This window comes from Oncorhynchus keta, unplaced genomic scaffold, assembly GCF_023373465.1.
Source record: "Oncorhynchus keta strain PuntledgeMale-10-30-2019 unplaced genomic scaffold, Oket_V2 Un_contig_5276_pilon_pilon, whole genome shotgun sequence".
Classification (NCBI taxonomy): domain Eukaryota; kingdom Metazoa; phylum Chordata; class Actinopteri; order Salmoniformes; family Salmonidae; genus Oncorhynchus; species Oncorhynchus keta.
The window spans coordinates 12,501-27,648 of record NW_026288209.1 but is presented as its reverse complement, the minus strand read 5'-3'; the positions used below and the strand labels follow the sequence as shown (position 1 = coordinate 27,648).

Genomic DNA, 15,148 nt, shown 5'->3' with positions numbered 1-15,148 from the left:
CTAATACAGTAATGTCTCTCTGTCCTAGTTTGGGCTGAGGGACTAATACAGTAATGTCTCTCTGTCCTAGTTTGGGCTGAGGGACTAATACAGTAATGTCTCTCTGTCCTAGTTTGGGCTGAGGGACTAACACAGTAATGTCTCCCTGTCCTAGTTTGGGCTGAGGGACTAATACAGTAATGTCTCTCTGTCCTAGTTTGGGCTGAGGGACTAACACAGTAATGTCTCCCTGTCCTAGTTTGGGCTGAGGGACTAATACAGTAATGTCTCTCTGTCCTAGTTTGGGCTGAGGGACTAATACAGTAATGTCTCTGTCCTAGTTTGGGCTGAGGGACTAATACAGTAATGTCTCTCTGTCCTAGTTTGGGCTGAGGGACTAACACAGTAATGTCTCTCTGTCCTAGTTTGGGCTGAGGGACTAACACAGTAATGTCTCTCTGTCCTAGTTTGGGCTGAGGGACTAACACAGTAATGTCTCTGTCCTAGTTTGGGCTGAGGGACTAATACAGTAATGTCTCTCTGTCCTAGTTTGGGCTGAGGGACTAATACAGTAATGTCTCTGTCCTAGTTTGGGCTGAGGGACTAATACAGTAATGTCTCTGTCCTAGTTTGGGCTGAGGGACTAACACAGTAATGTCTCTGTCCTAGTTTGGGCTGAGGGACTAATACAGTAATGTCTCTGTCCTAGTTTGGGCTGAGGGACTAACACAGTAATGTCTCTGTCCTAGTTTGGGCTGAGGGACTAATACAGTAATGTCTCTCTGTCCTAGTTTGGGCTGAGGGACTAATACAGTAATGTCTCTCTGTCCTAGTTTGGGCTGAGGGACTAATACAGTAATGTCTCTCTGTCCTAGTTTGGGCTGAGGGACTAATCAGTAATGTCTCTGTCCTAGTTTGGGCTGAGGACTAATACAGTAATGTCTCTGTCCTAGTTTGGGCTGAGGGACTAACACAGTAATGTCTCTGTCCTAGTTTGGGCTGAGGGACTAATACAGTAATGTCTCTGTCCTAGTTTGGGCTGAGGGACTAACACAGTAATGTCTCTCTGTCCTAGTTTGGGCTGAGGGACTAATACAGTAATGTCTCTCTGTCCTAGTTTGGGCTGAGGGACTAATACAGTAATGTCTCTCTGTCCTAGTTTGGGCTGAGGGACTAATACAGTAATGTCTCTCTGTCCTAGTTTGGGCTGAGGGACTAACACAGTAATGTCTCTCTGTCCTAGTTTGGGCTGAGGGACTAACACAGTAATGTCTCCCTGTCCTAGTTTGGGCTGAGGGACTAATACAGTAATGTCTCTCTGTCCTAGTTTGGGCTGAGGGACTAACACAGTAATGTCTCCCTGTCCTAGTTTGGGCTGAGGGACTAACACAGTAATGTCTCCCTGTCCTAGTTTGGGCTGAGGGACTAACACAGTAATGTCTCCCTGTCCTAGTTTGGGCTGAGGGACTAATACAGTAATGTCTCTCTGTCCTAGTTTGGGCTGAGGGACTAATACAGTAATGTCTCTCTGTCCTAGTTTGGGCTGAGGGACTAATACAGTAATGTCTCTCTGTCCTAGTTTGGGCTGAGGGACTAATACAGTAATGTCTCTGTCCTAGTTTGGGCTGAGGAACTAATACAGTAATGTCTCTGTCCTAGTTTGGGCTGAGGGACTAACACAGTAATGTCTCTGTCCTAGTTTGGGCTGAGGGACTAATACAGTAATGTCTCTGTCCTAGTTTGGGCTGAGGGACTAATACAGTAATGTCTCTCTGTCCTAGTTTGGGCTGAGGGACTAACACAGTAATGTCTCTCTGTCCTAGTTTGGGCTGAGGGACTAATACAGTAATGTCTCTCTGTCCTAGTTTGGGCTGAGGGACTAATACAGTAATGTCTCTCTGTCCTAGTTTGGGCTGAGGGACTAATACAGTAATGTCTCTCTGTCCTAGTTTGGGCTGAGGGACTAACACAGTAATGTCTCCCTGTCCTAGTTTGGGCTGAGGGACTAATACAGTAATGTCTCTCTGTCCTAGTTTGGGCTGAGGGACTAACACAGTAATGTCTCCCTGTCCTAGTTTGGGCTGAGGGACTAATACAGTAATGTCTCTCTGTCCTAGTTTGGGCTGAGGGACTAATACAGTAATGTCTCTGTCCTAGTTTGGGCTGAGGGACTAATACAGTAATGTCTCTCTGTCCTAGTTTGGGCTGAGGGACTAACACAGTAATGTCTCCCTGTCCTAGTTTGGGCTGAGGGACTAACACAGTAATGTCTCCCTGTCCTAGTTTGGGCTGAGGGACTAATACAGTAATGTCTCTCTGTCCTAGTTTGGGCTGAGGGACTAATACAGTAATGTCTCTCTGTCCTAGTTTGGGCTGAGGGACTAATACAGTAATGTCTCTCTGTCCTAGTTTGGGGTGAGGGACTAACACAGTAATGTCTCTGTCCTAGTTTGGGCTGGGGGACTAACAGAGAAATGTCTCTGTCCTAGTTTGGGCTGAGGGACTAATACAGTAATGTCTCTGTCCTAGTTTGGGCTGAGGGACTAACACAGTAATGTCTCTGTCCTAGTTTGGGCTGAGGGACTAATACAGTAATGTCTATCTGTCCTAGTTTGGGCTGAGGGACTAACACAGTAATGTCTCCCTGTCCTAGTTTGGGCTGAGGGACTAATACAGTAATGTCTCTCTGTCCTAGTTTGGGCTGAGGGACTAATACAGTAATGTCTCTCTGTCCTAGTTTGGGCTGAGGGACTAATACAGTAATGTCTCTGTCCTAGTTTGGGCTGAGGGACTAATACAGTAATGTCTCTGTCCTAGTTTGGGCTGAGGGACTAACACAGTAATGTCTCTGTCCTAGTTTGGGCTGAGGGACTAACACAGTAATGTCTCTGTCCTAGTTTGGGCTGAGGGACTAATACAGTAATGTCTCTCTGTCCTAGTTTGGGCTGAGGGACTAACACAGTAATGTCTCTCTGTCCTAGTTTGGGCTGAGGGACTAATACAGTAATGTCTCTCTGTCCTAGTTTGGGCTGAGGGACTAATACAGTAATGTCTCTCTGTCCTAGTTTGGGCTGAGGGACTAATACAGTAATGTCTCTCTGTCCTAGTTTGGGCTGAGGGACTAACACAGTAATGTCTCCCTGTCCTAGTTTGGGCTGAGGGACTAATACAGTAATGTCTCTCTGTCCTAGTTTGGGCTGAGGGACTAACACAGTAATGTCTCCCTGTCCTAGTTTGGGCTGAGGGACTAATACAGTAATGTCTCTCTGTCCTAGTTTGGGCTGAGGGACTAATACAGTAATGTCTCTGTCCTAGTTTGGGCTGAGGGACTAATACAGTAATGTCTCTCTGTCCTAGTTTGGGCTGAGGGACTAACACAGTAATGTCTCCCTGTCCTAGTTTGGGCTGAGGGACTAACACAGTAATGTCTCCCTGTCCTAGTTTGGGCTGAGGGACTAATACAGTAATGTCTCTCTGTCCTAGTTTGGGCTGAGGGACTAATACAGTAATGTCTCTCTGTCCTAGTTTGGGCTGAGGGACTAATACAGTAATGTCTCTCTGTCCTAGTTTGGGCTGAGGGACTAACACAGTAATGTCTCTGTCCTAGTTTGGGCTGAGGGACTAACACAGTAATGTCTCTGTCCTAGTTTGGGCTGAGGGACTAATACAGTAATGTCTCTGTCCTAGTTTGGGCTGAGGGACTAATACAGTAATGTCTCTGTCCTAGTTTGGGCTGAGGGACTAATACAGTAATGTCTCTGTCCTAGTTTGGGCTGAGGGACTAACACAGTAATGTCTCTGTCCTAGTTTGGGCTGAGGGACTAACACAGTAATGTCTCTGTCCTAGTTTGGGCTGAGGGACTAATACAGTAATGTCTCTCTGTCCTAGTTTGGGCTGAGGGACTAACACAGTAATGTCTCTCTGTCCTAGTTTGGGCTGAGGGACTAATACAGTAATGTCTCTCTGCCCTAGTTTGGGCTGAGGGACTAATACAGTAATGTCTCTCTGTCCTAGTTTGGGCTGAGGGACTAATACAGTCATGTCTCTCTGTCCTAGTTTGGGCTGAGGGACTAATACAGTAATGTCTCTCTGTCCTAGTTTGGGCTGAGGGACTAACACAGTAATGTCTCCCTGTCCTAGTTTGGACTAACACAGTAATGTCTCCCTGTCCTAGTTTGGACTAACACAGTAATGTCTCCCTGTCCTAGTTTGGACTAACACAGTAATGTCTCCCTGTCCTAGTTTGGGCTGAGGGACTAATACAGTAATGTCTCCCTGTCCTAGTTTGCGCTGAGGGACTAATACAGTAATGTCTCCCTGTCCTAGTTTGGGCTGAGGGACTAACACAGTAATGTCTCTCTGTCCTAGTTTGGGCTGAGGGACTAACACAGTAATGTCTCTATCCTAGTTTGGGCTGAGGGACTAATACAGTAATGTCTCTCTGTCCTAGTTTGGGCTGAGGGACTAACACAGTAATGTCTCCCTGTCCTAGTTTGGGCTGAGGGACTAACACAGTAATGTCTCTCTGTCCTAGTTTGGGCTGAGGGACTAACACAGTAATGTCTCTGTCCTAGTTTGGGCTGAGGGACTAACACAGTAATGTCTCTGTCCTAGTTTGGGCTGAGGGACCAATACAGTAATGTCTCTCTGTCCTAGTTTGGTCTGAGGTACTAATACAGTAATGTCTGTCCTAGTTTGGGCTGAGGGACTAATACAGTCATGTCTCTCTGTCCTAGTTTGGGCTGAGGGACTAACACAGTAATGTCTCTCTGTCCTAGTTTGGGCTGAGGGACTAACACAGTAATGTCTCCTGTCCTAGTTTGGGCTGAGGGACTAATACAGTAATGTCTCTCTGCCCTAGTTTGGGCTGAGGGACTAATACAGTAATGTCTCTCTGTCCTAGTTTGGGCTGAGGGACTAATACAGTAATGTCTCTGTCCTAGTTTGGGCTGAGGGACTAATACAGTAATGTCTCTGTCCTAGTTTGGGCTGAGGGACTAATACAGTAATGTCTCTGTCCTAGTTTGGGCTGAGGGACTAATACAGTAATGTCTCTCTCCTAGTTTGGGCTGAGGGACTAACACAGTAATGTCTCTCTGTCCTAGTTTGGACTGAGGGACTAATACAGTAATGTCGCTCTGTCCTAGTTTGGGCTGAGGGACTAATACAGTCATGTCTCTCTGTCCTAGTTTGGGCTGAGGGACTAATACAGTAATGTCTCTGTCCTAGTTTGGGCTGAGGGACTAATACAGTAATGTCTCTGTCCTAGTTTGGGCTGAGGGACTAATACAGTAATGTCTCTCTGTCCTAGTTTGGGCTGAGGGACTAATACAGTAATGTCTCTCTGCCCTAGTTTGGGCTGAGGGACTAATACAGTAATGTCTCTCTGTCCTAGTTTGGGCTGAGGGACTAATACAGTCATGTCTCTCTGTCCTAGTTTGGGCTGAGGGACTAATACAGTCATGTCTCTCTGTCCTAGTTTGGGCTGAGGGACTAATACAGTAATGTCTCTCTGTCCTGTTTGGGCTGAGGGACTAATACAGTCATGTCTCTCTGTCCTAGTTTGGGCTGAGGGACTAATACAGTAATGTCTCTCTGTCCTAGTTTGGGCTGAGGGACTAATACAGTAATGTCTCTCTGTCCTAGTTTGGGCTGAGGGACTAACACAGTAATGTCTCTCTGTCCTAGTTTGGACTAACACAGTAATGTCTCCCTGTCCTAGTTTGGGCTGAGGGACTAATACAGTAATGTCTCTCTGTCCTAGTTTTGACTGAGGGACTAACACAGTAATGTCTCTCTGTCCTAGTTTGGACTAACACAGTAATGTCTCCCTGTCCTAGTTTGGGCTGAGGGACTAATACAGTAATGTCTCTCTGTCCTAGTTTGGACTAACACAGTAATGTCTCCCTGTCCTAGTTTGGGCTGAGGGACTAATACAGTAATGTCTCTCTGTCCTAGTTTGGACTAACACAGTAATGTCTCCCTGTCCTAGTTTGGGCTGAGGGACTAATACAGTAATGTCTCTCTGTCCTAGTTTGGACTGAGGGACTAATACAGTAATGTCTCCCTGTCCTAGTTTGGACTAACACAGTAATGTCTCTCTGCCCTAGTTTGGACTAACACAGTAATGTCTCTCTGTCCTAGTTTGGACTAACACAGTAATGTCTCTCTGCCCTAGTTTGGACTAACACAGTAATGTCTCTCTGTCCTAGTTTGGACTAACACAGTAATGTCTCTCTGCCCTAGTTTGGACTAACACAGTAATGTCTCTCTGCCCTAGTTTGGACTAACACAGTAATGTCTCTCTGTCCTAGTTTGGACTAACACAGTAATGTCTCTCTGCCCTAGTTTGGACTAACACAGTAATGTCTCTCTGTCCTAGTTTGGACTAACACAGTAATGTCTCTCTGTCCTAGTTTGGACTAACACAGTAATGTCTCTCTGTCCTAGTTTGGACTAACACAGTAATGTCTCTCTGTCCTAGTTTGGACTAACACAGTAATGTCTCTCTGCCCTAGTTTGGACTAACACAGTAATGTCTCTCTGCCCTAGTTTGGACTAACACAGTAATGTCTCTCTGCCCTAGTTTGGACTAACACAGTAATGTCTCTCTGCCCTAGTTTGGACTAACACAGTAATGTCTCTCTGCCCTAGTTTGCGCTGACGTTCTCTGCGGTTTTCGGTGTGATCGTGTATCGTATCGTCGTTTCCGCTCTAATGGCGATGTCACCTGACCCGGAGACCAAGTCTAACGTGCGTGTCACCGTCACGGCAACCGCTGTCATCATCAACCTGGTGGTCATTCTGATACTGGATGAGATCTACGGAGCTGTGGCCGTCTGGCTCACTGAGCTGGGTAACACACTTCTACATTCAGATTATTAAGTGTTGTAGCTGGGTAACACACCTCTACATTCAGATTATTAAGTGTTGTAGCTGGGTAACACACACCTCTACATTCAGATTATTAAGTGTTGTAGCTGGGTAACACACACCTCTACATTCAGATTATTAAGTGTTGTAGCTGGGTAACACACACCTCTACATTCAGATTATTAAGTGTTGTAGCTGGGTAACACACACCTCTACATTCAGATTATTAAGTGTTGTAGCTGGGTAACACACCTCTACATTCAGATTATTAAGTGTTGTAGCTGGGTAACACACACCTCTACATTCAGATTATTAAGTGTTGTAGCTGGGTAACACACTTCTACATTCAGATTATTAAGTGTTGTAGCTGGGTAACACACACCGCTACATTCAGATTATTAAGTGTTGTAGCTGGGTAACACACACCTCTACATTCAGATTATTAAGTGTTGTAGCTGGGTAACACACACCTCTACATTCAGATTATTAAGTGTTGTAGCTGGGTAACACACACCTCTACATTCAGATTATTAAGTGTTGTAGCTGGGTAACACACCTCTACATTCAGATTATTAAGTGTTGTAGCTGGGTAACACACCTCTACATTCAGATTATTAAGTGTTGTAGCTGGGTAACACACCTCTATATTCAGATTATTAAGTGTTGTAGCTTGGTAACACACACCTCTACATTCAGATTATTAAGTGTTGTAGCTGGGTAACACACACCTCTATATTCAGATTATTAAGTGTTGTAGCTGGGTAACACACCTCTACATTCAGATTATTAAGTGTTGTAGCTGGGTAACACACCTCTACATTCAGATTATTAAGTGTTGTAGCTGGGTAACACACCTCTACATTCAGATTATTAAGTGTTGTAGCTGGGTAACACACACCTCTACATTCAGATTATTAAGTGTTGTAGCTGGGTAACACACACCTCTACATTCAGATTATTAAGTGTTGTAGCTGGGTAACACACCTCTACATTCAGATTATTAAGTGTTGTAGCTGGGTAACACACCTCTACATTCAGATTATTAAGTGTTGTAGCTGGGTAACACACACCTCTACATTCAGATTATTAAGTGTTGTAGCTGGGTAACACACACCTCTACATTCAGATTATTAAGTGTTGTAGCTGGGTAACACACCTCTACATTCAGATTATTAAGTGTTGTAGCTGGGTAACACACCTCTACATTCAGATTATTAAGTGTTGTAGCTGGTTAACACACCTCTACATTCAGATTATTAGTGTTGTAGCTGGGTAACACACCTCTACATTCAGATTATTAGATTATTCAGTGTTGTAGCTGGGTAACACACACCTCTACATTCAGATTATTAAGTGTTGTAGCTGGGTAACACACACCTCTACATTCAGATTATTAAGTGTTGTAGCTGGGTAACACACACCTCTACATTCAGATTATTAAGTGTTGTAGCTGGGTAACACACACTCTACATTCAGATTATTAAGTGTTGTAGCTGGGTAACACACACCTCTACATTCACCCCTACATTCAGATTATTAAGTGTTGTAGCTGGGTAACACACCTCTACATTTAGATTATTAAGTGTTGTAGCTGGGTAACACACACCTCTATATTCAGATTATTAAGTGTTGTAGCTGGGTAACACACACTCTACATTCAGATTATTAAGTGTTGTAGCTGGGTAACACACCTCTACATTCAGATTATTAAGTGTTGTAGCTGGGTAACACACCTCTACATTCAGATTATTAAGTGTTGTAGCTGGGTAACACACACCTCTACATTCAGATTATTAAGTGTTGTAGCTGGGTAACACACACCTCTACATTCAGATTATTAAGTGTTGTAGCTGGTTAACACACCTCTACATTCAGATTATTAGTGTTGTAGCTGGGTAACACACCTCTACATTCAGATTATTAAGTGTTGTAGCTGGGTAACACACACTCTACATTCAGATTATTAAGTGTTGTAGCTGGGTAACACACTTCTACATTCAGATTATTAAGTGTTGTAGCTGGGTAACACACCTCTACATTCAGTTAGTGTTGTAGCTGGGTAACACACCTCTACATTCAGATTATTAAGTGTTGTAGCTGGGTAACACACCTCTACATTCAGATTATTAAGTGTTGTAGCTGGGTAACACACCTCTACATTCAGATTATTAAGTGTTGTAGCTGGGTAACACACATCTACATTCAGATTATTAAGTGTTGTAGCTGGGTAACACACCTCTACATTCAGATTATTAAGTGTTGTAGCTGGGTAACACACCTCTACATTCAGATTATTAAGTGTTGTAGCTGGGTAACACACACCTCTACATTCAGATTATTAAGTGTTGTAGCTGGTTAACACACCTCTACATTCAGATTATTAGTGTTGTAGCTGGGTAACACACCTCTACATTCAGATTATTAAGTGTTGTAGCTGGGTAACACACCTCTACATTCAGATTATTAAGTGTTGTAGCTGGTTAACACACCCGCTACATTCAGATTATTAGTGTTGTAGCTGGGTAACACACCTCTACATTCAGATTATTAGTGTTGTAGCTGGGTAACACACACCTCTACATTCAGATGATTAAGTGTTGTAGCTGGGTAACACACCTCTACATTCAGATTATTAAGTGTTGTAGCTGGGTAACACACCTCTACATTCAGATTATTAAGTGTTGTAGCTGGGTAACACACACCGCTACATTCAGATTATTAAGTGTTGTAGCTGGGTAACACACACCTCTACATTCAGATTATTAAGTGTTGTAGCTGGGTAACACACACCTCTACATTCAGATTATTAAGTGTTGTAGCTGGGTAAAACACCTCTACATTCAGATTATTAAGTGTTGTAGCTGGGTAACACACACCCTACATTCAGATTATTAAGTGTTGTAGCTGGGTAACACACACTCTACATTTAGATTATTAAGTGTTGTAGCTGGGTAACACACACCTCTATATTCAGATTATTAAGTGTTGTAGCTGGGTAACACACCTCTACATTCAGATTATTAAGTGTTGTAGCTGGGTAACACACCTCTACATTCAGATTATTAAGTGTTGTAGCTGGGTAACACACTTCTACATTCAGATTATTAAGTGTTGTAGCTGGGTAACACACACCTCTACATTCAGATTATTAAGTGTTGTAGCTGGGTAACACACACCTCTACATTCAGATTATTAAGTGTTGTAGCTGGGTAACACACCTCTACATTCAGATTATTAAGTGTTGTAGCTGGGTAACACACCTCTACATTCAGATTATTAAGTGTTGTAGCTGGGTAACACACTTCTACATTCAGATTATTAAGTGTTGTAGCTGGGTAACACACCTCTACATTCAGATTATTAAGTGTTGTAGCTGGGTAACACACCTCTACATTCAGATTATTAAGTGTTGTAGCTGGGTAACACACCTCTACATTCAGATTATTAAGTGTTGTAGCTGGGTAACACACTTCTACATTCAGATTATTAAGTGTTGTAGCTGGGTAACACACCTCTACATTCAGATTATTAAGTGTTGTAGCTGGGTAACACACACCTCTACATTCACCTCTACATTCAGATTATTAAGTGTTGTAGCTGGGTAACACACACCTCTACATTCAGATTATTAAGTGTTGTAGCTGGGTAACACACCTCTACATTCAGATTATTAAGTGTTGTAGCTGGGTAACACACCTCTACATTCAGATTATTAAGTGTTGTAGCTGGTTAACACACCTCTACATTCAGATTATTAGTGTTGTAGCTGGGTAACACACCTCTACATTCAGATTATTAAGTGTTGTAGCTGGGTAACACACATCTACATTCAGATGATTAAGTGTTGTAGCTGGGTAACACACACCTCTACATTCAGATTATTAAGTGTTGTAGCTGGGTAACACACCTCTACATTCAGATTATTAAGTGTTGTAGCTGGGTAACACACACCTCTACATTCAGATTATTAAGTGTTGTAGCTGGGTAACACACACCTCTACATTCAGATTATTAAGTGTTGTAGCTGGGTAACACACACCTCTACATTCAGATTATTAAGTGTTGTAGCTGGGTAACACACCTCTACATTCAGATTATTAAGTGTTGTAGCTGGGTAACACACCTCTACATTCAGATTATTAAGTGTTGTAGCTGGGTAACACACCTCTACATTCAGATTATTAAGTGTTGTAGCTGGGTAACACACTTCTACATTCAGATTATTAAGTGTTGTAGCTGGGTAACACACCTCTACATTCAGATTATTAAGTGTTGTAGCTGGGTAACACACACCTCTATATTCAGATTATTAAGTGTTGTAGCTGGGTAACACACCTCTACATTCAGATTATTAAGTGTTGTAGCTGGGTAACACACCTCTACATTCAGATTATTAAGTGTTGTAGCTGGGTAACACACTTCTACATTCAGATTATTAAGTGTTGTAGCTGGGTAACACACACCTCTACATTCAGATTATTAAGTGTTGTAGCTGGGTAACACACACCTCTACATTCAGATTATTAAGTGTTGTAGCTGGGTAACACACCTCTACATTCAGATTATTAAGTGTTGTAGCTGGGTAACACACTCTACATTCAGATTATTAAGTGTTGTAGCTGGGTAACACACTTCTACATTCAGATTATTAAGTGTTGTAGCTGGGTAACACACCTCTACATTCAGATTATTAAGTGTTGTAGCTGGGTAACACACCTCTACATTCAGATTATTAAGTGTTGTAGCTGGGTAACACACATCTACATTCAGATTATTAAGTGTTGTAGCTGGGTAACACACTTCTACATTCAGATTATTAAGTGTTGTAGCTGGGTAACACACCTCTACATTCAGATTATTAAGTGTTGTAGCTGGGTAACACACACCTCTACATTCAGATTATTAAGTGTTGTAGCTGGGTAACACACACCTCTACATTTAGATTATTAAGTGTTGTAGCTGGGTAACACACACCTCTATATTCAGATTATTAAGTGTTGTAGCTGGGTAACACACACTCTACATTCAGATTATTAAGTGTTGTAGCTGGGTAACACACCTCTACATTCAGATTATTAAGTGTTGTAGCTGGGTAACACACTTCTACATTCAGATTATTAAGTGTTGTAGCTGGGTAACACACACCTCTACATTCAGATTATTAAGTGTTGTAGCTGGGTAACACACACCTCTACATTCAGATTATTAAGTGTTGTAGCTGGGTAACACACCTCTACATTCAGATTATTAAGTGTTGTAGCTGGGTAACACACCTCTACATTCAGATTATTAAGTGTTGTAGCTGGGTAACACACCTCTACATTCAGATTATTAAGTGTTGTAGCTGGGTAACACACCTCTACATTCAGATTATTAAGTGTTGTAGCTGGGTAACACACCTCTACATTCAGATTATTAAGTGTTGTAGCTGGGTAACACACATCTACATTCAGATTATTAAGTGTTGTAGCTGGGTAACACACACCTCTACATTCAGATTATTAAGTGTTGTAGCTGGGTAACACACCTCTACATTCAGATTATTAAGTGTTGTAGCTGGGTAACACACACCTCTACATTCAGATTATTAAGTGTTGTAGCTGGGTAACACACACCTCTACATTCAGATTATTAAGTGTTGTAGCTGGGTAACACACACCTCTACATTCAGATTATTAAGTGTTGTAGCTGGGTAACACACACCTCTACATTCAGATTATTAAGTGTTGTAGCTGGTTAACACACCTCTACATTCAGATTATTAGTGTTGTAGCTGGGTAACACACCTCTACATTCAGATTATTAAGTGTTGTAGCTGGGTAACACACATCTACATTCAGATGATTAAGTGTTGTAGCTGGGTAACACACATCTACATTCAGATGATTAAGTGTTGTAGCTGGGTAACACACACCTCTACATTCAGATTATTAAGTGTTGTAGCTGGGTAACACACCTCTACATTCAGATTATTAAGTGTTGTAGCTGGGTAACACACACCTCTACATTCAGATTATTAAGTGTTGTAGCTGGGTAACACACACCTCTACATTCAGATTATTAAGTGTTGTAGCTGGGTAACACACACCTCTACATTCAGATTATTAAGTGTTGTAGCTGGGTAACACACACCTCTACATTCAGATTATTAAGTGTTGTAGCTGGGTAACACACCTCTACATTCAGATTATTAAGTGTTGTAGCTGGGTAACACACCTCTACATTCAGATTATTAAGTGTTGTAGCTGGGTAACACACCTCTACATTCAGATTATTAAGTGTTGTAGCTGGGTAACACACACCTCTACATTCAGATTATTAAGTGTTGTAGCTGGGTAACACACACCTCTACATTCAGATTATTAAGTGTTGTAGCTGGGTAACACACCTCTACATTCAGATTATTAAGTGTTGTAGCTGGGTAACACACACCTCTACATTCAGATTATTAAGTGTTGTAGCTGGTTAACACACCTCTACATTCAGATTATTAGTGTTGTAGCTGGGTAACACACCTCTACATTCAGATTATTAAGTGTTGTAGCTGGGTAACACATTCAGATCTGGGTAACACACACTCTACATTCAGATTATTAAGTGTTGTAGCTGGGTAACACACACCTCTACATTCAGATTATTAAGTGTTGTAGCTGGGTAACACACACCTCTACATTCAGATTATTAAGTGTTGTAGCTGGGTAACACACCTCTACATTCAGATTATTAAGTGTTGTAGCTGGGTAACACACACCTCTACATTCAGATTATTAAGTGTTGTAGCTGGGTAACACACCTCTACATTCAGATTATTAAGTGTTTGTGTCCTGAGTGCTACGTCAGATTTCTCAAATACTTTTTCATATGGTCTCCTGAATAAGACATCTCTCTCTCCTCTCTCCCATCACTCTCTCCCATCACTCTCTCCTCTCTCCCATCACTCTCTCCTCTCTCCCATCACTCTCTCCTCTCTCCCATCACTCTTCCTCTTTCCCATCACTCTCTCCTCTTTCCCATCACTCTCTCCCATCACTCTCTCCCATCACTCTCCCCATCACTCTCTCCCATCACTCTTTCCTCTCCTCTCTCCCATCACCTCTCTCTTCCTCTCCCCTCTCCCATCCCTCTCTCTTCACCTCTATTCATCCCTCTTCTCTCCATTCCCCCTCTCTCCTCTCCCAGAGATTCCAAGGACAGAGAGTAACTTTGAGCAGCATCTGATTCTGAAGGCTTTCCTACTGAAGTTCATGAATGCCTACGCCCCCATCTTCTATGTAGCTTTCTTTAAGGGACGGTACGACACAGACACACATGTATACGTGGGGTTATGTGGAGAGATTAATGACACTGGGTTAGGGGTTAGGGGTTAGGGTTAGGGGTTAGGGTTAGGGGTTAACATGTGGAGAGATGAATGACACTGGGTTAGGGGTTAGGGGTTAGGGTTAGGGGTTAGGGTTAGGGGTTAACATGTGGAGAGATGAATGACACTGGGTTAGGGGTTAGGGGTTAACATGTGGAGAGATTAATGACACTGGGTTAGGGGTTAGGGGTTAGGGTTAGGGGTTAGGGTTAGGGGTTAGGGGTTAGGGGTTAGGGTTAGGGGTTAGGGGTTAGGGGTTAACATGTGGAGAGATTAATGACACTGGGTTAGGGGTTAGGGGTTAGGGTTAGGGGTTAGGGGTTAACATGTGGAGAGATTAATGACACTAGGTTAGGGGTTAGGGGTTGGGGTTAGGGGTTAACATGTGGAGAGATGAATGACACTGGGTTAGGGGTTAGGGGTTAGGGATTAGGGTTAGGGGTTAACATGTGGAGAGATGAATGACACTGGGTTAGGGGTTAGGGGTTAGGGTTAGGGGTTAGGGGTTAGGGTTAGGGGTTAGGGGTTAACATGTGGAGAGATGAATGACACTGGGTTAGGGGTTAGGGGTTAGGGTTAGGGGTTAGGGGTTAGGGTTAGGGGTTAACATGTGGAGAGATGAATGACACTGGGTTAGGGGTTAGGGGTTAGGGTTAGGGGTTAGGGTTAGGGGTTAACATGTGGAGAGATGAATGACACTGGGTTAGGGGTTAGGGGTTAACATGTGGGGAGATTAATGACACTGGGTTAGGGGTTAGGGGTTAGGGTTAGGGGTTAGGGTTAGGGGTTAGGGGTTAGGGGTTAGGGTTAGGGGTTAGGGGTTAGGGGTTAACATGTGGAGAGATTAATGACACTGGGTTAGGGTTTAGGGGTTAGGGTTAGGGGTTAGGGTTAGGGGTTAACATGTGGAGAGATGAATGACACTGGGTTAGGGGTTA

General features: G+C 42.8%; 1 protein-coding gene across 1 annotated transcript in view; it reads left to right on the top strand.

Moving 5' to 3' along the window:
* Positions 1-15,148, top strand: part of LOC127925203 (anoctamin-1-like) — a gene marked incomplete at both ends in the record, with an annotated part of 103,149 nt that overhangs the window by 79,754 nt on the left and 8,247 nt on the right. Inside the window, 2 exons of the mRNA XM_052510090.1 lie at positions 6,635-6,836; positions 14,033-14,144. Of these exons, the coding sequence (XP_052366050.1) occupies positions 6,635-6,836; positions 14,033-14,144 (314 nt within the window). The remainder of the gene's footprint in view (positions 1-6,634; positions 6,837-14,032; positions 14,145-15,148) is intronic.